The sequence below is a fragment of the Ptychodera flava genome, chromosome 4 (assembly GCF_041260155.1).
Source record: "Ptychodera flava strain L36383 chromosome 4, AS_Pfla_20210202, whole genome shotgun sequence".
Lineage (NCBI taxonomy): Eukaryota > Metazoa > Hemichordata > Enteropneusta > Ptychoderidae > Ptychodera > Ptychodera flava.
The window spans coordinates 42,750,066-42,771,961 of NC_091931.1; the positions used below are offsets into that span (position 1 = coordinate 42,750,066).

The 21,896-nt window shown below is 39.8% G+C and overlaps 2 protein-coding genes across 2 annotated transcripts; both read right to left on the reverse strand.

The window, feature by feature from the left end:
* Positions 1-78: 78 nt before the first annotated feature.
* LOC139131833 (sushi, von Willebrand factor type A, EGF and pentraxin domain-containing protein 1-like) lies at positions 79-21,896 on the reverse strand. Its single transcript, XM_070698118.1, has 31 exons — positions 21,078-21,896; positions 19,063-19,276; positions 18,016-18,207; positions 16,926-17,087; positions 16,402-16,587; positions 15,905-16,081; positions 15,305-15,499; positions 14,661-14,912; positions 14,134-14,261; positions 13,901-14,009; positions 13,024-13,224; positions 11,960-12,267; positions 11,321-11,525; positions 10,775-10,936; positions 10,204-10,365; positions 9,875-10,036; positions 9,261-9,430; positions 8,774-8,886; positions 8,082-8,296; positions 7,604-7,788; positions 6,955-7,257; positions 6,484-6,649; positions 6,222-6,376; positions 5,623-5,829; positions 5,106-5,237; positions 4,538-4,720; positions 3,703-3,825; positions 3,234-3,365; positions 2,035-2,157; positions 1,241-1,420; positions 79-1,052 (listed from the first exon to the last, which is right to left on the reverse strand). Exons 1-17 carry the CDS (start codon positions 21,495-21,497, stop codon positions 9,267-9,269), a joined length of 3,399 nt encoding a protein of 1,132 aa, XP_070554219.1. The 5' UTR covers positions 21,498-21,896; the 3' UTR covers positions 79-1,052; positions 1,241-1,420; positions 2,035-2,157; positions 3,234-3,365; positions 3,703-3,825; positions 4,538-4,720; positions 5,106-5,237; positions 5,623-5,829; positions 6,222-6,376; positions 6,484-6,649; positions 6,955-7,257; positions 7,604-7,788; positions 8,082-8,296; positions 8,774-8,886; positions 9,261-9,266.
* LOC139132300 (sushi, von Willebrand factor type A, EGF and pentraxin domain-containing protein 1-like) lies at positions 868-8,585 on the reverse strand. Its single transcript, XM_070698690.1, has 11 exons — positions 8,520-8,585; positions 8,082-8,296; positions 7,604-7,788; positions 6,955-7,257; positions 6,484-6,649; positions 6,222-6,376; positions 5,623-5,829; positions 5,106-5,237; positions 4,538-4,720; positions 2,035-2,157; positions 868-1,052 (listed from the first exon to the last, which is right to left on the reverse strand). The coding sequence occupies exons 1-11, from the start codon at positions 8,583-8,585 to the stop codon at positions 868-870; spliced, it is 1,920 nt and encodes a 639-aa protein (XP_070554791.1).

The following is a 21,896-nucleotide window of genomic DNA, read 5'->3' on the forward strand; positions in this document are numbered from 1 at the left end:
TTTCCCATACCGCTCTGTTCTTTCATATCAATCTGGAACTGCTTAATCATTCGATGAAGCAATCAAACAATCAGTCGGTCAGTTTTTTATTGGTTTAATACTCTGTAAGTCGCTCAGTTACTAAATAACTCAGCCATCCATTCGGTCTGACCCCTGGTCAAGCAGTCAATTGATCGATCAATCGGTTGATTGTGTGATCGAATGTTCGATCAATCAATTTTCACTTACGTAAGTTAAGCTCCGTTGATCGAATTTCAAATGTGGATAAACTTGTATCCAGTATTCCTGATTTTGTCGAACGAAAAGCCCGAGAAGGGGGAGAACCAACGTAAAGTGTTGTCGATTTTTTTATAAACAGACGACTGAGATAGCCACATCATCAATATTTCCAATTTTATATACCTGACAATACACAGTTTCAGGTGAGAACAATAAACGAAAGAGGCATACATATGGAGAAGCCGTTTTGCAAATGCCTGACATGAGTATAACATAAATTGTGTTTGCAAAGTTTTATTTTATGTGGTTTCACTGCACAAAATTCATGCTTCAAATTTGATTATTAATAGTTTAAAATATCTACTAATCAGAGCTTTTAGAAGCAAGTGTGCTGACCGACTTGGGAGGGTATTCCCTGGTGGAATCTCCACGTTACAGTCCAAGAATCAATCTGCTAAAAAACTTACTACTAATATTAAAAATATATATCTGAAAACGGTTTCTGGCGTTGATATACACGTACACTACTTTTGTTATTCAACTTTTGATTACATTGACTTTGAAAGTTCCACGCGCAATGTTTTTTGCAACTTTTAAAATACAGCAAACATTAATGTTCAATTCTACTCTATTGTTGATATTCCAATCCTAAATGATAGGTTGACAATATGGCCTCGTTCCGGACCACTTTCCGTTCTCTTCGCACTCTTGAAATTCCGTGTCAACGAGTCGAAATCCTTGGTTACATGTAAATGTTATGGCATCACCCATTTTACTCCCTGTTGCTGTGACGTCACCATTCTCCAAAGTGCCGATTGGGCCGCAATTAATTTCTGTCAATAAAGTTAAAATTATCATCACATGTATCGCCTGGCAATTTTATCTCTACAGCTTAAATGTCATGTTAAAATTCATTGTTTTGAGTAAAAGTCATTTTTCGCTAAATTTGCCAGCTGGGTGAATAATGAATATGATTTTGACATCTAAATATTCCAGTTTTCTCATCAGCGCTAAAACTCACCTTTACAGTATGGCGTCATTCCTGACCATAATCCTGTCTGATCACAAGACCTGAACATTGGACCTACAAGTTTGTGTCCTGGATAGCATTGTACCATTACTCTTGAACCATAGACGTAGTTGTTGAAGACGGAATAAACCATTCCATTGCTAGGGGATGTCGGACTGACACAAGTCACGGCTGAAAGATGATAACTTTTTAATACTAGGACAACATTGGCGAAAAGAGCAATAACATGAAAAGTTTCGTTGCCTCAGACTGATATTTACATCTCTTTGAAGGTACCATCGGCATACAAGTAAATTGAATTTGGTCACCTGACGCAAACTTTGAGGTATACAACACATACACGTGGTACAAAATGTTTATTCTAAAGATATTTTCCCCAGAAACTGAAAATATTCAATGCAATGGTGCAAAGCGCAATAACATAACATACTTTCTTGAAGAAACGACGTTACAACCATGCGAAACTTTGCGTTTTCATGTGTAAGGAAGGGGTTGGAATTGGAAAGGAAAGGCAGTTAGTTTAAAAGTAACTTTTAAGATGCAGATTGCCGGTCACTGGGAGCCTTGGAGACTTGTCGGACATCAAAATAAGTCGCAGGGTTCATCAGACAACAACGAAGTACATGTAGCAGGAACAAGGATTCAATATTTATGTGACGAATAATATGATCCTAATCATAGGGGAATCGATGAACATATACTAACGCCTTCAAGTGGTATTGCTTTTCGCAATTGTAAATACTCTATTTAAAGCCAATCGAGCAAAGTGTTCCAAATATAATTACCTTTACAATGTTTTCCATCGTCGTCCAACACAAATCCTGGATGACACTCACAGACGTAACTTCCAAGCGAGTTCCTGCAGACGTGTTGACATTCATGTTCTCCACTTGCACATTCATCAATATCTGTAAAGACAGATCGTAATGACTGTTAGTATGCTAAGTGTCATGAGAACTTCAAAGTCACTCTATTCAAAATTGAAGCACTACTATAAATATTCTTTTTTCCCTCGTAATTCCTGTAACTCAGAGCGAAATGCTTACGGCAGAACATTTCGACTGAATCACTCCATCATCAGCTGTTGTGTCATTGTGAATGGTACGATAACATAAACCGGTCCATCCCAGGAGGGTCTACATCGGGGAGACAACTGGGAACGAGATTCACAGAACACTAGTCGAGAAACCTCTGCAATTTATGAACACTGCAAAAAGACAGGATATTTAATCGAACCTGATGACGTCGAAATCATCTCATGTGAAGATCATTGCATCAAAGGCAGAGTGAAAGAGGCCATTGAAATCAAAGCACAACGGCTAGTTCTCAATAGGGATGAGGGGATAGCAATACCAGAAGTTTACAACGCCCTCCTGCGGTCAGTGGATCGGTCTATGTCATCGTACCATTCACAATGACACAGCAGTTGATGAAGGCTGAGTGATTCAGTCGAAATATTCTACCTTGAGCATTTTGCTGTGAGTTACAGGAATTACGTAAAACAAAAGAAAATTGAAGCAGGTTTAAGGATGGAGCATATTTTTGCAATCTGCCGAGAACACTACAATTCTGTCGCTCTGCACTTTTTCTGTCAGCATCAAAAAAGCTTTGAGATGACGCATTGAACATGTCATTTCAAATGAAGGTGAGACCTGGATAATAGCGACAGTGTAAGTCATTTCCCAGGTGAAAATATAAAGAAAATGGCCAGTAATCTATCTTGAAATTAAAGTATGGTTCAGTCCATTAATAACTGGTAACTTGCCATGATAAATTACTGATATTGTCTATTGCGGAGTTGTAACATACCGACAAACCTTTATGTGGATAAGATACTGAAAATATCACTTTTTTGTAGTAATATAAAATTGTGTTCAAAGACATTACTCATCATTGTGACAAAAACTTAATCGCTGACAAGTACTGTTATTAGCAGTAGTTATAATTGAAATGGTTTATTGTGGGCGTTGTTTTTGGTCTATACCTTTGCAGTCTCTACCGTTATCTGTCAGAATAAAACCAATTTGGCAGAAACATCTGAAGCCACCGGGAACGTGTGAGCAGATATGTTGACATGGTCTCTGAACATCCGTGACCAGTGAGCATCTATCGAGATCTGAAAATAAATATTGTGTAAAAAATTTAAATAATATTCGAAAGAAATCATTCTAGCATGTCACTTTACTGCGCAACGGTGAGGTCTAAACAAAATTGGATAAATAACCTATCAAAACAGACATTTTCGTAATATTTCGATAGTTATTGATGGTTTATTTACTTAAAATCATTAAAATGCCATGTGAGAAACACACAAAGTCAAAATCATAGCTTACACAACTAAGTGTATCAAGTAGAACAGTAATAATGTCGCAATAGGCAGGCCTGCAAGGTTTTCACCCCCCAAAAACCGCAAATAGTAAATGTCGGTAACTCCAGAACATTCAAGTGTTTACCTAAACATGTCCGTTTGTCTGTATTCAGTTGATATCCAGGATAACAGTCACATCTGTATCCACCGTCAAAGTTGAAACACGAGTGTTGGCAGTCCGCTGCTCCATATGCACATTCATCAATATCTGATTGGTAGGTACAATAGTATTTATTATTACTGTCTCGTTAGTGTCTCGTTTTAATTGGGCTGAGCTGAGTGATGGGGTTAAGCCTAACACGTTCGTGGATATGAATTCACAGGGACAGTAAATAATAATGAGTTAGTGTCTTTAAATTTGGCAACAACAGAGTAGAGTGTTAAGATAGCACAATTGGAACTAATTTGGGATAATTGGATCTTCATATTTTTCAAATTTCTCAAAAATGTTAGATGCCATATAGCTGAAAGTTGCAATATTACAAATTACTCATAAAAACAAGTGTGTAACTAAAAAGAAAAGCAGATAAGCTTACATTTGTACATTAAACAGACATTACTTCACCATCCAATTATCCAAAATTAGTTCAAACTGTGTTCAGATATGTAATATGTTGATGGAGATACGATCTACAACAGAAGAATTGGGGTTTTACGATAACAGTGTATTGTTACCTGTCATTGAATAAAATGGAGTCCATTTTGGAATGTTAGCTCTGAACTTGTATGGATTCTACAGAACCTATTAACACAACTGCTTTATATAGAACGCCGGGAGAAAGTTTGATTTTCTTGTGAAGACATTGCATTATATATTTATACTTATTTTTCGATTTTCAATATTTAATTTCTAGCTAAACCAGTGTAATTTTATGCCCCAGATATAAGCAGACACTTTTATAGAGAGTAACCATTCTTACCATGGCAGCTCGGATGATCACCGCTCCACTGGCCATTGTTATCACATGTGAGAGTCATTGTCGGCGTAGAGGGCGCGTAACCCTGCTGACAGAAGTACCTAACGCGCGTACCAACAACGAAGTCACCTGGCTGTATCCGGGCATCAGAGTGTTGAGCGGTTGGAGGAGTGTCACATATGATTTCTGTGAAAATTTGAAGTTCTTCATCACAAAGTTTTCACTGTAAGCATAGTTTTGTCAGACACACATCAAGTAGAACTTGTCGCTTTTCCGGCAAATGTAGTATTGTAAAAAATGTGAGTTATTTTCGTAGTGTCTGAGATGGATAGAAGGTTACACAAGGATATGTGTTTCTGAACAACGCAATAGTCAAGATTTAATTCTACAGGAAAACATCGAATAATGCAAAATTGTCATCTTAGTATCATCACATGTTTAAAGTGAGTCTAGCACTTTCATTTTTGCATATACTTTAATCCAACGTTGATCGATGCACACCATCTATACGAGAACGTGGCATCCAGTGAAATAGCCAAGTAATAAGAAGACCCTCCGGTTTGGAACTTACCATTTTCACATTGACTACCATTATACCCTGTTGGACACTGGCAGACGAAATGGCCGATGCTGTCAGTACAGGTACCGCCATTTTGACAAGGTTGCGATTGGCATTCGTTTATTTCAACTTCACAGTGGTCTCCTGTTGATGCGATCGTATGATGAATGCTGGGTTAGGAATATTTCATTTGTGAATAACGACTATCTAGGATGTGAGTGTGTCCATATTAAAGATGGACCGTTGGATCTTGGAAGAGAGTGATGATGACAAAATAACAAAACCTTGCAGAGGTAGAGTTGTTATTTTTCAGTCCTTCTGCTTCTTTTTACAGCATAAATTACATGTAATCTGTGCTGTAAAAGAAGGACTGAAAATGTTTCATGAATTTTATTACATTTGTGAACTTGGCATTAAACTTGATGTAATCTAATCATTCATCCACGCTACCAAGCTTGTCGACGATAAAAACAACTTGTAAAACAGATCCTCAGCCCAGAAATAAAGCGGTGAGTTGAAGGGTACCAACCTGTGAAACCGATATGACAGTCACATACGTAGCTATCGCCTTGGTCACGACACCTGCCGTTATTGCAAACGTCAGGATTACAATGAAGCGCCCTCTGAGTACAGGTATCTCCAGCATAGCCAGAAGGACACTCACACACGAAGTCGCTAACACTGTCGTGACATGTTCCGCCATTTTCACATGGATTTGGCAGACATTGATCAACATCTGTTTTGGACAAAAAATGGACATAACAGTACTTGTTTACCGTGTGAACCGCAGTGCTGTTAAGGGGAAGTCTTGCGTCAAAGTCTGTCGTACTGGTGACCCTGTTAGAGTAGTTGACCAAACTATCTCACAGACAATGCAGGTTGATGTATTCCTCTTTTTATCGCTCTGTAAGTCAATCATGTGGCATAACCTCCCATCACTATGCTATCCAAATTTATGTGACAAATCATCATTTTCGCGAAAAAGAAACACTTTATACACAGCTTAACAGATGTCGTCAGGATGGAACAATTTATTGTTGCTTGTTCCTCCTTGTTTAAAAACTATTTTTGCAACGATATTTAAGTTTGGGGGATTTTCCAATCTTTAATCTTCAAGTTGACGTTTACCTGAGCAGAAGTTCGATGGTGACACAAGTTCAACTTCTGCCATTCTGTTGAGGACAAAATCTGGCCACGCAGCCAAATCACCGATCTTGTCTTCACAGTGACTGGACAATTGCATGATGTCGAGTTCACTGAGAACAAAGCTCCAAATGTTGAGCCTGTGAAAATAATAGAGTGAAATAAACAACGTTTGTAAAATAACAAGTCCTAAACAGATGACTGCACTTACTTCTTACTGCACTGCCACTAAACTATGTTATTTTACCTGCTGAGATCAGCAACGAGCGATTCCGGAGGGCTGAAGCCACCACCAAGTTCATCCTGTTCCTGCCCAAGAATCAAAACGCCGCCTCCAGGTATTACAGCGCCCTCTTGCAAATGTTGGCGTTGACTTGCCAAGACACCGTCAAAATAAAACTTCAGTTCACCATCTACAGAAATCAATAAATAACATTATACTTAAAAAGAGAAGTCGATATATCGCGAAACGTTAATATTGAAGATACGGGACGATAACTACCAGCTGTTTTCATACAATGACATAGGTTTTTGTTGCTTCTTATTGCACATGATACACGCGCAACGATCATATATGTTCATATAGAAACTAAATTGACCAACCTACTCAAATTAATTCCTAAAAATATTCCTCGGGAAACGCTTTTCATTTATGCCTTGTTGAATCAAGTATACTCTTTGTTAGCTTTATGTAAAGAAAAAGAAAAAGAATATTTACCTTGATTAGTCCACGTGACTACAACGTAATGCCATGTCCCGTCGTCGATTGTCAAGTCCACGTACATGGTTTCCCCGTTCAGCTGAAACTTGAAGTCACCGAAGAAACCCACAACGATGGCGTTGTCTTGTGTCGTTCCATCGACAGTGGTGGCATATGAGAGAACCGTGCCAGAGTCACTGTCGGTACGCAACCAGAAGCCGATTGTGAAAGCTTCCATATCGGGCAACGTGTAACGGTCCAGGGTAGCATAATCAGTTGTAACGCGTCGACGGAAGACGAGATTGAAATCACTGGAAAGTTCTGGAAATCGAAAAAAGTTAAATTGAAGTAAAAGACCCACATGTATTATAAATCATGTCATAGTTCTCTACAGACGGATAGATCGAATCAGTTTTAACTGTTGACTCCAACTATTTTTTCATCATTTCACTATTTCCAGCTGTAAAATCATCTACGAACCATCATACAGATTAAAATATTTGATACAGAATTCTTGAGAGGAAAATGCGCAAAAGAAATTTGTATTCAAAATGGCAACCATGATTATTTATAGATCGTATAATTTTACACAAGGAAAGCAAACTGTATATTGAGAAACAACAAGTATCCATGACGACTGGAATTTATGATAGGTGTTGCCTCTTACCTCGTTCACAATACTGACCAGTATATGACGGCGGACACTGACACATAAATCCATCGATCAAATCAACACAACTGGCGCCATTCTGACACTGTTCATGCAGGCAATCATTGATATTGACGTCACAATCATGTCCTGCGAATCCTGCCGCACAGTTGCATTGGTACGAGTCTTCGCCATCTTCACATCTTCAGACGTGGATGCAGAACACGATTAGTATTTTACATGAGTTGACGTACAGCATTGTAATTATGGCTTATTGCCGGCAAACATGGTTATCCTGTCTAAAATTGAAGCCGTTCTGTCATGTGTGTGCTTTTTTTCGTTCGAAAAATGGTCAAATTATGTACAACTGAAGAATCGATAGCAAAATATGTTTCATATCTTCTGGAAATAACGTACTTCATGTTCAAGTGCGAAACAATGACGAGTGGTTTACTGACATCAACGAAACTTTGGTGATGCTAAATGCGCTACTCACATCGCTCCGTTCATACATGGACTTGACTGACACTCATTCATATCAATTTCACAGAAAAGACCACTGAATCCACTGGGGCATGAACAGACGGCGCTTTCGTCGCCTTGGCCACAAAGTCCGCCATTTTGACACGGGTTGTCAGCACAGTGGTCTGGTGGAATCTCACAAAACTGACCGCTGTAACCATTGTTGCAAACACATTGAAAACCGTCCACCTGGAATACAAGGAGCGCAAAGCATTAAGATTATCGACCTAGGACTGAAATAGTCGTACACCTTGTGAAATTTTAGTTTGTAAGAAATTATCCGACTGTGAAACGGAACGTATGCATTTCATTTTCAATATTGTAAATCAGTTTTCGAACAGAACATTTGAGGGTGGTCTTCAAACTATTAATTTGTACTTCTGTCTGTCTCTGCGTTTCATTGTCCAATTACCTCTTTTTCACTCGTTGAATCTACGTAGGCAAAATATTTGGCGTGCAGGGTAAAAGTTAGCGTCATAACGTATACTCCATCTATAAAAACAGTCTAATCCGAGTCACCAGTTTGTGAACACACAAAAATATGTTGGTTGGGATTTGAAGCCAAAAGTCTGTAAACACAAACAACGTCGTCATATGCAAAACCCCCTTGCTTTCGCAAAATATTAATGCCAAAAGTATTAATGTCAAAAGTATGACAAAACTTACCTCATCTTCACACTGTCCTCCGTTCAAACAATTTATCGTCTCACATTCATTAATTTCGACATCACATAGCTGACCGGTGTATCCTGGCGAACATACACACTGAAAGCCGTTGTCTGTAAGACAGGAAAGAGGTCACCATATGCCATTTACTTCTCCGGGTAGAAAGGGAGAGATATGGCAAAATCACACCGTATTCCGTCTCTTTACTGTCACCTCGAAATATATGACATGTTGAGAAGACAAGAATCTGCCATATAAAACGTCATAATGAGATTTGAGCTGTGAGTTACGTCATCATTAGCGCGGCATGACCGTGATGTTGACATCATAATACCTTGCATTACACCAGACAACAACATTCATGCAAGCAAGATAGACATGGGCCAACGTTTGCAGAGGGCACTGTACATATTGCAAAACATGTAACTTAATCTTTATATTTCTTTGATTATACAAATAGGTAAACGCGAACCGACAGAAATCTTACCTCTGTCTAAACAAGTAGCATTAAACGCACAAGGATTGGACAAGCACTCGTCCACTTCATTCTCGCAATCACTTCCAGTATAACCGTCAGACACTCACAGTGATGAGTGAATCGATCAGTTGTACAGACACCATTGTTGTAGCATGGACCCGATGCGCAATGATCAATTTCTGAAATTGATCAAGGTAGAATCAATGTCATATATTTTACATTTTTCGACAGTATTTTTTTTGAGTGAAAGTTCAAGAAGTAGTAATTATTCACAGTTTTGAACTTGAGGGGAGATGCCATGAAGTTACCGTAGCGTAAATTTTTGTGGAAAGTAATTCAGACACGAGTCCGAGCGATATTTACGACTGCGCACAACATAATCAATATTATTGGTATATCGCTGTTACATGTATCTCTGAAACAGTAGTCCCAAATACGCAAAGCAAAAATGAAAGTTTGGTAACACATTGCGTTGGTATCGGTGAAGAAGATGCACTACATAGACACCATAAACCACTGTTTCGTTAAATGAGAGATAAGATAGCAACGATACTTTAAAAGTTAGTCCTCTCGCTGTTGCACGATGAGGTCTGTAAAATGAGATACATATTAAACAGTTTTACCTATACAATGATCATCAGAGGTTGTTCCGATTCCATAGGTTGTTTTCGGATCCTGGCATTCAAGACATTTTCTCTGACCTCTGCCTGGCTGGTAGAAACCAACGGGACAGGGAGAGCATGGCTCTACTCCGCTTGGTGAAAACATTCCGACCGAACACTGAGCTGTTCGAGAAAAAGTAAAAACAGAGTTAAAATGAATTTTTCCGACATGGACGCCACATATTGCCGCTTCTTAAACACGCTCACTTGAAATAATAAAGTCTTTAAAGTATTTAATAAATTTGAATAATCTTTTTGACAACCAGGTCGGCTTTCTTGGAATGACTTACCTCCGCATTGTTCCGATGAAGTGGCGCCCTCTACCGCTGTTGTTGTGGACGGCGGACACGGAATACATGCTGTCTGTTTCTCGCCAGGCTGATACGTTCCCTTAGGACACGACTTACAGGTTGCAAGCCCTGTCAATGAGTATGTTCCTGGCTTACAAATATCTGCAGAAAATTCAATGTTGTTGAACACTTTGAATGCAAAAAACCGGACCGAACTGGTGTGATCAGGATTTTGGATTAAAAGCTTTAAAGAACGTTAAGAATGAAGAAAGAAATTTTCTAGCACATTTGCCAGGATGGTGAAAAGTTTTGTAAAGTTTAAGGGCACCAGTTTGTGCCAAGAAATCACTATCACCTTGAACCGGATGTGAATGACATTCAAAATAATATTTGCTAGAAACCTGAACACCTATAAAGCAGCTTCGCTTTTTTGTCTCTTGTACTTGACACAGTGGCAATAGAACTGCGGAAAGATGCATGACTACCATCTTTTCCTATCTAGAATTGCTATTTGAGCTTTGTCTGACTACAAGTATCGCAGATTAAGTTGCCAAGTTTGAGATTCTCTTACCTATGCATTCTGTGAAATTTTTCGCCTGAAGTCCTGAAGTCGAAGTTCCCTCGTCACACTTTTGGCATTCCAACTGTCCCTCTTCATCCTGGTAGTAACCAGGTGAGCACAACTCACACGTGTCACTGGTGACGTCATAGTAGGTACCAACTGGACAGTTAACTGTGGTTTGAAACCATATAAAGTTGTACAACTATACGGGATGTTTGCATCTTTCGCTTTTTAAAATCTGCCGACAGTTCACGTATTTTTCTCTTTACACCAAATTTGTATTTAAACTGACCACACTCACGACGTGTCCACTTCATATCAGTTTCTTTTCACAAAATTTTCAACATTTACTTTGTATCACCAATTATCGCGTATCCATTTTGAATCTGCGGGGCCTCAGAATATTTGTATCTTTTCTGAGGAAGACTAAGTCTGTCTGTTTTTCGCAAGAATCGTAAGTGGTTTCTGAATTGAGTACGTACACCAAATACAAAGGTAATATTATATAAAATTTCAAATCTGCCATATTGTCAACTCGAACGTTATCATTCTTACCACACTTCCTGTCCTTTTGGACTGTTCCATTTCCGCACACGGGAATGGTGGCAGAAGCTTCAAACGAGTCCTCGTTAATCACCAAAACATTGTCGTCCACTGTCAACACCATGCTACCACTCCGTGCCTGGTGTTCAAACTGCCCGGCTACTTCGTCCAATGCGTTCATGATCACATTCAACTTCTCTTCTTCTACATCATCATCCTGAGGGGAAAACGCGTTCAACTTTTCAAAGGTTCCTAATTATTATGTATTAACTTCGAATGTTGTATTTCCAAGTCCAGATTTTAACACCCACATCAACAGCATTGCACGCGAAATATATATTGGCATGCTATTGTAGAGGGCATTTTAACCACTATAGCTGGAAATAAGCTTAGGACATAAAATCTAGTAGCAAAATTACTATTGTACCTGATTCCACTGTACGCAAATATGTTCAGGTTCTGAATTATGAGTGATATGGTTCTGCTGATTCAGAATTAACCGGAGCGATCTTACAAACGCGCCAAATCAATGGAATAAACTTGTCGACATGCTTTTGTGATTTGTAGACGGCTATTAATATGAGAATGCTGTTATGAATAAGCAAGATGTCCATAATTCCTTGGATTTACGTAACTGGCCATCAATCTCACCTCAGAAGGCCCGGTCATTTCTCCTTCAATGGTGAATTCAATGGTCACTACGTTATTGTACACAGCATCGTTCACGTCTCGTCTTCGTCTCCCCACGGTGTGGTCGATGGCGCCGCAGTAGACAGTGACGGCCTTTATGGTGCAGGCGTTGTTTCCATGAAGACAGGCTCCATTCAGACCGAAGAACGAATTGACGAACTCGTCTATGAAAGCTTTCTTTATCATCTTCTGTGTCTTAGGGTTATTGCAGTTACCGGCATAGTACTGGCTCTTCAATCCCTTTTGGACTTTCTTCGGATTTCTCAACACTTTGGGAAATGAAGAACAGAGGTTTCGATCATAGGACCTTCTCGAATATAATCAGCTGCGGTACAAATCGCAAATGATGATATTTGTACAGTTGAAGGTTGTCTGTTTGTGCTATTCTCGACAAATTAGCGCTTGCAGGTATACTTGGGTAAAGTCTCACATTAATATGAAGGACAAAGTCGGCATTTTTTCATGAATTTGGTTTGATACGAGATACTACTTTATATTTTGTTTGACATGTTGAAAGATACTGAATAAATGGGTGACCATGCATATATTCGACCTCTGTTTTAGACACGATACATGAAACCATCGTGAAAATGAATTAATGGCCGTGACCATTAATTCATTTTGCACGATGGTTTCATTTGTCTAAAACCAGGGTCGAATATATGCATGGTCACCAATTCATTCAGTATCTTTCAAATGTCAAACAATATTAGTATCTCCTATCAAACAAAATTCATGAAAAATGGCCGACTTTGTCCCTTTAATATGATGCACAATATGTGATATGACATTTAATTGAAAACACAGTCGAACATTACAGGGAACTGTATTCTAAAATATGATGTCATGTTTAATATCAAAAACTTTGAATATTCGTGGATTGAAGGAGTATCTGTGACGGCAGACGACGCAGAGTTATCGAAAGTCCTGTGAATTCAATGCCAACATCACATGCCTGGCATTTCAAACATGAAACTTTAAAATATGCAAGAAAAATAATTCAAGAAAGTACAACTCATACTGACATGAACAGTCAGGCCATGGTATGTCCCGCCCCGGTGGCTGTGTTTTCCAGTCTCCATTAGCGTCGCATATATACCAATCTGCGGGTACTTTAGCGAATTCGTACTTTTTGTTGCAGCTTATTCTACAGAACATGCCGAACAGCCAATCGTCACACGACCTGGCACCATTCACGGGTTCCGGGTAAGGAGGACAAGATGTTGCTGGAATGGAAAAACAAATTTTATGGATGAAGATATAGAGATTGGTTTAGTCGTTGTAAGTACCCTGCCCCATTACACGATAGGCGACAAGTATTGTGTATTACTCCAAGTCCACTATCATTTGCGTAGTATACTCTGTTGTATTAGCTATTGTCGGATACAGATTACGTCAATGGAAGTGACTCAAGCCTCAAACTATTTCTCGGTTCTTTTTCCCAATGTTTTCAGCGGTTTCTGCCTCTCTATCTTATGTTCTATATATTGATGGAACCAGCGATCGCAGTTCCCCAGTGTTGTGACCACTATATATTTTTAACAAAAAAGCCGCAGTCTTTGGACACTACTGATGTCAGTTTACGTCATATTACGACCAAGCTATTGCTCGCAATCTTAAATCACATCAAAAGGAGAGATAAAAAATTTACTTGCCTGTTCCCTCGAAAAAACCAAACCTGGGCGTAAAGCACAGAAAATAGATCACTGCATGTGACTGCCACCATATCAATCATATTTGATTCCCCACATAATTTTAGTGATGTGTATTTGGTCTTTCCTCTCTCGCGTAAAATGCCCAAAGCTTATTTTCTATCTTAAAGTTTCACATATCTGTCCAGAGGTGGTATGCAAATTTGAATTTGAAGTATGATACCGACATTTGGCCAACCGATAAACTTACGATAAACCTTGATCTGGAACTGGCAGACAGCTTCATTGCCACTGGGATCCTCAGCTGTGTACCGTATTTGATGGGTACCCCAAGTTAACTCCACACCAGGTGAATGACTCTACAAAAAGGGGAATGGTATAGTGTGTAAAATGTAATGTACCGTTTATATATTCCACTTCAGTATATAAAAGAGGGCAATAATATGAAAGTGAGGTTCCACACAACACGACAAGTTTTCTTACCCGTGATATGCGAACAGTTTCTGAATTATCAGTGAAGACAGGATCTGGCCAGTTCATGGACGTCTTCCTATCCCTGCTCTGCTGGTCGATGTTCTCCGGGCATTCAACGACTTTTGGCGACTCGTTGTCTTCAAGGAAAGACAGAGAAATAATTGGGTTTGTAAAGTAGGTACAGCCACAGAGATAGGAATCATCATCGATTTGTTTTCGCAAATGCTGGCATCGCCAACTATCGACATCGTTATTCAGCGTTCAGTTTGTTACATACTTTTATTACACTTAATATACGATGGCTACTACCTCATCACGCGCATCTGGTCTTCAAGTCACTTTTCAGGGGATGCAAGACCCTAGACACTCATTGTGTGGCCCCTTTATTGCACGGCATAGTCTCCCGAATCAATTTTCAGGGAGTATTCTTGCCTGAGTAAACATCCTTGGCTAGCGAAGTTGCTAGACACAGGAATTATTTAATATAAGTCATTGAAAAATGAAAGGGATTTCACAGGTTGCCATTGGATACTTACCAATGATGACGATGTGAAAGGTACATGATGTATTGAGTCCGCTACTGTCAGTCAAGGTGTATTTTATTGCATGAGCTCCAATCTGAAAACGATGCGGCGATTCAAGTCCTGCCGGTTCAACTGTCACCGTCAGCGCATCGCCGCTGTTGTCCGACACTTCGGGCGACGGCCACTGCACGAGGGCGCTGTCAAGGCCGGAGTCTGTGTTTTGTTTGATGCCGTTTGGACACGTGATCTCGGGAGGAGAATTATCTGCAAAACAGACGATCACAACCCTGTATTTTTCAGTTTGGAAAGTAATAACAAGCAACCATAAAGTACAAGTTATCGTAAATGGCCGCTTTACGTTAACTCTATGTGGAAAAATTCTATATTCAATTTTGACTCTATGCGGAAAATTCTATATTCAATTGTGACTCTGTATGGAAAAATTCTATGTTCATTTTTGACAAATGAGTTAACATAAGCAGTAGAGGAACAAGTATTGCAAAAAATTTAAATATCCGAAAAACTGTCACTGAGGCGCATCATACATCATAGGTGACAAAACCAATAACACATGAAATGAATTTTTTGATACACAGGCTTTGTTCATGTAAGAAATTATCAATTGTTTTGATGCATGTTGGCACGCTCCATCATACCTACGCAGGTGTTCTGTACGTCTCCACCCGTCCACTGCCCAGAAGAATCGCAGATTCTATAGCTAGGGCCGACAAGCTTGTACCCGTCATCACAGGTGAACACGCATATCCTTTTGAAGTCTTGCTTCCTCTTGGCACAGTGTTTTGGGTTCACTCCGCCATTGGCGGGAGATCTCAAGACTGGACATTTGTGACCTGTTCAGAAGACGACAAAGTCAAGGCAGGTATGTGTGGCAGGTAAATTTATATTTATACTATCGATGGCGAGAGGTCGCGAAAAATTGATTTTATTAAACGGTATAAGTAATACACTTGCAACAGCAAATTATTGCGTCTCACCCAAATATCGTTATTAATAATAAAATCATGTTCTATGCTAAGGTAATCAGTTTCATCCACTGAAAACCGCACGACTTAAGGCATTTAGATTCAGACTCGTGTAAAACTCACAGCGTGCGCTAGTTCGTAAACTACTTGATATATTAATGTTGTTGTGCAGTTTTGAATAGACGTTTCAGAAACTTTTAATGGACTTCATAAATAAAAAGTGAAAACTTTCGAAGCTTCTTGGGACGATAACCTTAACCAATAACGACCAACCTGTACACGTAGTTTCTGTTCCAGACCAAGTACCGCCCTCAGTGCACTTTCGATGTGTCGACCCGGCCAGTACGAACCCACGGTTACAGGTAAACTCACATACAGCCCCAAACTCGTCCCCGCTATCACACTGTTTAACGCCATTGGCTGGAGCGGGGAGGTTTGGACACTGAGCACCTACCGGATAAAAGACAACAGGGCTGAAATTTCTGAAACTGGACTCGAAACATAGAACGTTTTACAAGTGTTGATCTTGGAGATTAAAAAAAAATATGGTTTTTGTTTGTTCTCAAAGTCAAGTGAGCTCAGATGGTTGGCCGATTACACTGCCCATGTTTGCCTGAAGTTGTAAAAAAGTGATGTTTGGAGATACAATGCCATAACCACCCTGAGTAATATTTGAATACCGACTCATGGGTATTCATAAGACGCTTTGCTCAAGACCACACGTCTAACGGGCACAATTCATCTGCATGGCAATTAGCACTTTTACTCACGTCTACAGATAGCTTCTGAGGCTGACCATTCTCCCGTTGCTAAGCAACGCCTCGTGTTTGATCGAGGGTCCAATAGCTGGTAGCCTCGATTGCAACTGAATCGGCACTGCGAATTAAATGCATCGTTACAGATATGTGGTGTCATCTTCCCATTGAGGGGCGCCCTCAACTTTGGACACGTCTTCACTGGTGAGTTGAAACAAAAATACTAGAGTATTAGCGTTGCACGAACTGTGTCGTTTTTTCGTAGTTGGAAGTATCCCGACGCACACAGAGTGAATGTTCACAATGTTTACACAGTTTAATTCATGTAACTAAACGAATGAATACAAAAAACGTTAGAATAAAGAACAACTTAGAAATTATTATGTGCTGATCAATTTAGATAGACAGATTGACGGTTGGTTCCTAATAATAATTTCGTATTCAGATTGAGTACGCTTCTTTTCTTGTACGAATGCTTGTTTTGAAACAATGCAAAGTCTGAAAATATTTGGAAATGTGGAAGGTATTTTATTTCTCACCGATGCAGGGCTCGTCCTGGCCTGGGTTCCCTTCATATCCTTCATTACAGTGGCAGTCTGTGACTGCGGTACTCCGTGTCCTGTCTGTGTTTGAGTTGTCGGGACATGGAGTGCAGGATGGGGCTGGTTCGTATGTACTCTTGTATGTACCCCTGGGACACTCTGGAAAAACGAGTAGACAGGTCACCTGTAGTGGCATAGAGAATGAGAAGCAAGACGACGAAAAGGGGCAGAAGAGATATGATCGAAGGTAAATAGTTTAGGGGCAGTCAATAACGCTATTCGCATAAAAGGATGTTCGCAAAACTACAATAGTATTTTCTTGTAGGTCAGCGGTCATTGTTATCCTCGCATCAGTGGACAAGACAGGATGGCGTTTTTCCTATCAACAGCAAGTTCTGAAATTTCATTCCTTTGCTCAGGGGTCTATTGGAAAAAATCCAAGCGAACTAGGAGAGAAATGAATCGGTTGATTAGCTGGGTTCACCGAGGGGAGAGGGTATAAGTTATATGTTGGAGGAAATGACTGGGGGAGCCTCTTCGATGGGGAGAGAACAGTTGAAGTTGTATACAACAAGGGGCCTTCGGGAATTTCCATGGATTGGAGGGGACAAATAGTGAGTATGAGGGGAGGAATTTTCAAATCCCAGAGCGAGGCTGTTGCCCCGCTCCCCCCCCCCCCACAATTTGATATATTTGGCCAAATACCTAATGCCTTAGAATAGTATATTTACATGAAAAACACCTCTGGTTACGTTTCTCTTGAGAGATGTGTCAGCCGTCACTGATACTTACAAAGTTGCCCCAAGTCTGTACTCGTATTTATGACTTTATTGAGTAATATGAAACTATCAATGTCATCAAACACTGACGAGTTTACTACAAGAGTTAGGTGAAGACGTTTCCAAAAGTAGATCGCGCGATCGCGTTGCTAGTTGTGTGGTCGAGAAAGCGACAAATTTAACTTACAAATTTAACTGAAAGCGTACTTTAAAAGGCGAACGCACGCAGATACAGTTCTACTCCTCCATGTATAGGTACTAATTATCGCTTTGGGAAAACTCCTAACATTGTGGAAAAAACCACTTACCAGTGCACTGTCCCATCAGTCCGTTGTTTCCATAGTAACCAGGCCCGCAAACACAGTCGTACAATCCTCCGACGAGAGCGCATGTGCACTTGGCATCGATGTCACAGCATCCAAAACTGAGCGTTGGATTGCTACACAGATTATTGCATGTATCAGTTGTCACAGTGGTATCCCATCGTACTTCATGGGGATCTATGGGCATGAAATTGATTTAATTTTCCTGGTAATATGTTTCTTAAATGGGTTATTTTCATAATCAGCGCCCTCTTTCACGAAGCGTGTTTCTTATACGTTATTGACTGTGGTGTTCGTAACACCTTGAGAAAATGAAAATCTGCAAGTTCAAATAATATTATGATTTTACATAACTGACACAAAAAGAATGAAAAACAAACACTAACGGTCAACTTCATTTAAATGTGACCTTCTAATTCAGGAATATTCAAAACCAGCAGCCATCTACGCTTCAAACGAGCAGTATTTAGAAATACAACGAAATTAAAGAAGCTATTCGTAATGACAATATCCTTGAAGCTCGGGGGAAGTACATGACTTCAAGTTAAAGGTCAAGAAGCTTTAACTTCGATAATTGTTTCACTATTTTTGTTTTTAATATAAACTTCATTTTCTAGTTCTATTCCCTAAGGTATGTTGAGATACACAGCGTAGAGCTTGTCAACTCAGCTTGCAGATGTGTAGACTGCATCGTTATTGTTGACAACGGGAAATTCTGGTCCGGACTTGAATTCAAATGTAAACAAAACGGTACGTTTTACACGTATGAACGTTGTGTTGACCATCTAAATGGTAGCTATAGGTGTTCAACATGTTTTTGGGAGTAGAACGAGTACTTGTAATTAATATACAAAACAAAAATAGAGAAGAAATAATCAGAAGTTACAGCTACTGGCCCATTTGAAATAATGTCGCTGAAAAGACAGCGTGCGAGGAATTCGTGACCATTACAGTAAAAAATACCTTACAAGTTTAGATTAGCTTTCATCATAAGTTGATTTGATCAGGCTTGTATAGATTCTCACTTCTTACCTCCCCTGATTCTCAAAGCAAGCTTTCTGAATTCCGCGAAGCCAGAATATTCAAATGTGTGGAGAGGTGAAGAGGCGATGCTGTTTAGTTCTTCTTTATTGAATAACCCCACGCCGATAGTAAAAATCTCCACGCCATCTTGTTTGATAAGAGATGCAGTTGGAATGGCGTTGCCGCCGACGTTTGACAGTCCGTCACTCAAGAGTATGACAGCCTGTAGATAGACGAAAATTCTATAGTTAGGTCTAGATTTCAACATTTAGGATATTCCTCATACACAAAAGCATAACGCAAGGGAATAAACCTTATTATCATATTTCACGTGTGCTTTAATCCATGTTTCGTAACAACACAGTCAGAAAATGGCAAACCCTTTCAACACTAGTTCATCATAATTTAGTTCAAAAGTCTCAGTTAGTTTTATTGTGGTATATATACATGTAGCGTTGACCAATGAAATAAAGCGATCAGACTCTCGTGGAAATCTTATTCTTGATAATGAGAAAGTGTGACAGCCAAGCTCAGCAACCCATGATGAAAATTATACAACTACTACGCAGTGGCATGATGAAAGACAGGACAGGATTCATGCACAAGACCAAAGACCTGAACGCCAGTTTGCGAAGCCCGATCAACTGTAACTCTTTGTGAATATTAAGTATATTTGATCACTCTATAAGGCTATTTCTTATTTTACTCCTATGATAAGGCAAAAATACAAAACAAAACAAAACAAAACCACAAAACAAACAAACAAATCATTAATGTTTCCGGTAACTGGGAACTTACCCTGTTTAACCCCTCTCCTCCAAACACTTTTTTCGCACCTTCAAAAATCACTCATAATTTTGCCGGATTTTGCTGTTTTTCGTGGGTCACTCAAATAAAAATAAAAAAGTTCCCAACCTTCCTCTCCTATTTCTTGAGGACATTTTAACGGAAACAGCATATTTTTTTGCCTAATCATGTGTAAATACCAAATATTCAACTTACCGACACAGACGTTTAGTGTAAAATGCCTAATGTTATGATTAATGACTGAATTCCACTGTGGACTAGGATTCACTTCAGTTCACAGTCATATAGCATATGTGTGTATAGAGGGATGGTGTATTGGATACGCCGTAAACGGCTTTTACAAGTTTGATCCGTACGCGTTCAATGACTTTCCGTGTACGATGGAAAGGAGAGGAAACTCAATCCCGTCGAAACCGTTCAGTAATTTTCCAATTATCGTAGAGCAGAAAGGAAGCTCAATCCTGATCAAATAGCATACTGATTTTATGGATATCAAATTAATATTTCATAATTATTTTTATGTTTTCCTCGCACTATAAACGATTTCTGCGCCTGCGAAACGAGGCATATATCTATAAGCAGCAAATAATCACCAAAATTGGCACTTGTCAGATTTCTCATCAGGCTGATTTGCGATCGCCTAGGTTTATTCGCAATATTTATGATCTCGCATGTTGTTGGTTTCTGAATTACCGTGAGATAGTCGTGTTAAGCCCCTATAACGTTGTTTCTCATAACACTAAAAAGGCTCGACCTTTAGTCTCGCCTGCCGGCCTTCTGCCCCCTCGCCCAAACCGCTTATCCCAAAAAGGGCACGAGAGCCCTCGATGTACTGTACTGTAAGCCATGTTTCCCTCCTTTACGTTCATGGAGTAATCGGGAATATGGCCAATAAGTCTTTCGCTGCGCGTTTCTAGAGCTCTGTTTATAAAGTTTTGTTATGGTTTGATTCACAGTCTTTTCACCACCCCACACTGAGTGTAGGACAAGTTGCAATGAATAGCAAATTGAATTATAAGTAATTTAGTTTTAACGAGAGTAATGTCAACCTGGCAGATAAAGGACATGACGTAATAATGGAAAAATACTCTTGTGGAAAATAATGTGGAAAAATACTCTTGTCTTTGCTATGGATATGGAATATGCCGCGGATATGGCAGTGGAATGGATGCTTTCACTCTGTGAGGTAATGATATGAAAGTCTTGGAGTATCATACCTTGTTTACGGCAGGTCGAGCATTCACCAGTACGTTCCTGGCTTCCTCCAGGGCTCCTTTAGTGTTGGTTTGACCTGCGTTCGCGTATTGGACACCCTGAATGTCCTCGGTGAAAAAACACTTGTTCTTCGGGTTTCGTAGATAATCGATGTGGCGCACGACGTCCTCGCTGTAGCTGATGACAGACACCCGTGTTGCGTCCGGGGCAATGGTGAAATGAGCCACCAGGTTCTCTACGAAGACCTTCTCGGTCTCAAAGTTTGCTGCCCCGATGCTGCCAGAACGGTCCAGCAAGAATACTAGTTCCGACTTGCCTTGCGGGTACTCCCGGCTGAGGGGTGACGTTAGAATGTCATTGCTGGAGATCTCTCGGCAAAAGAAGCTCAAGAGTAACAAAGCAAAGGCATTCAGATACTCCATGGTTCGTCCACACTGCACTACTTTACATTAATCCATGAAGAATCTTGAAAACGTTGGTAGATAATCTTCTGCGAAAAAACACACACAGTCTCGACACAGGCTGCTAAGGACGTTAAAATGAACCCGGAACGCTAATCTACTGGGATCTTAAGTTACACTCCCGATTAGTAAGCTGTTATGTGATTTGCAGATATCATCGTCTAGGCTGACTGGCAAAACAGAGGGGAATTTCCCGACTTGCGTACTCCCCAAAACTCAAGATGTACACGACTTTCATCACGTCAGCGTCAGTGTCAGATGTTTACTTCCTTAATTCCATGTACTGCCACTTCCTGCTGTTGTCTTCCACGTCTTGAGGAAGTAGACTCACTCTCGGGCTCACTCTATTGTGTTCTGATT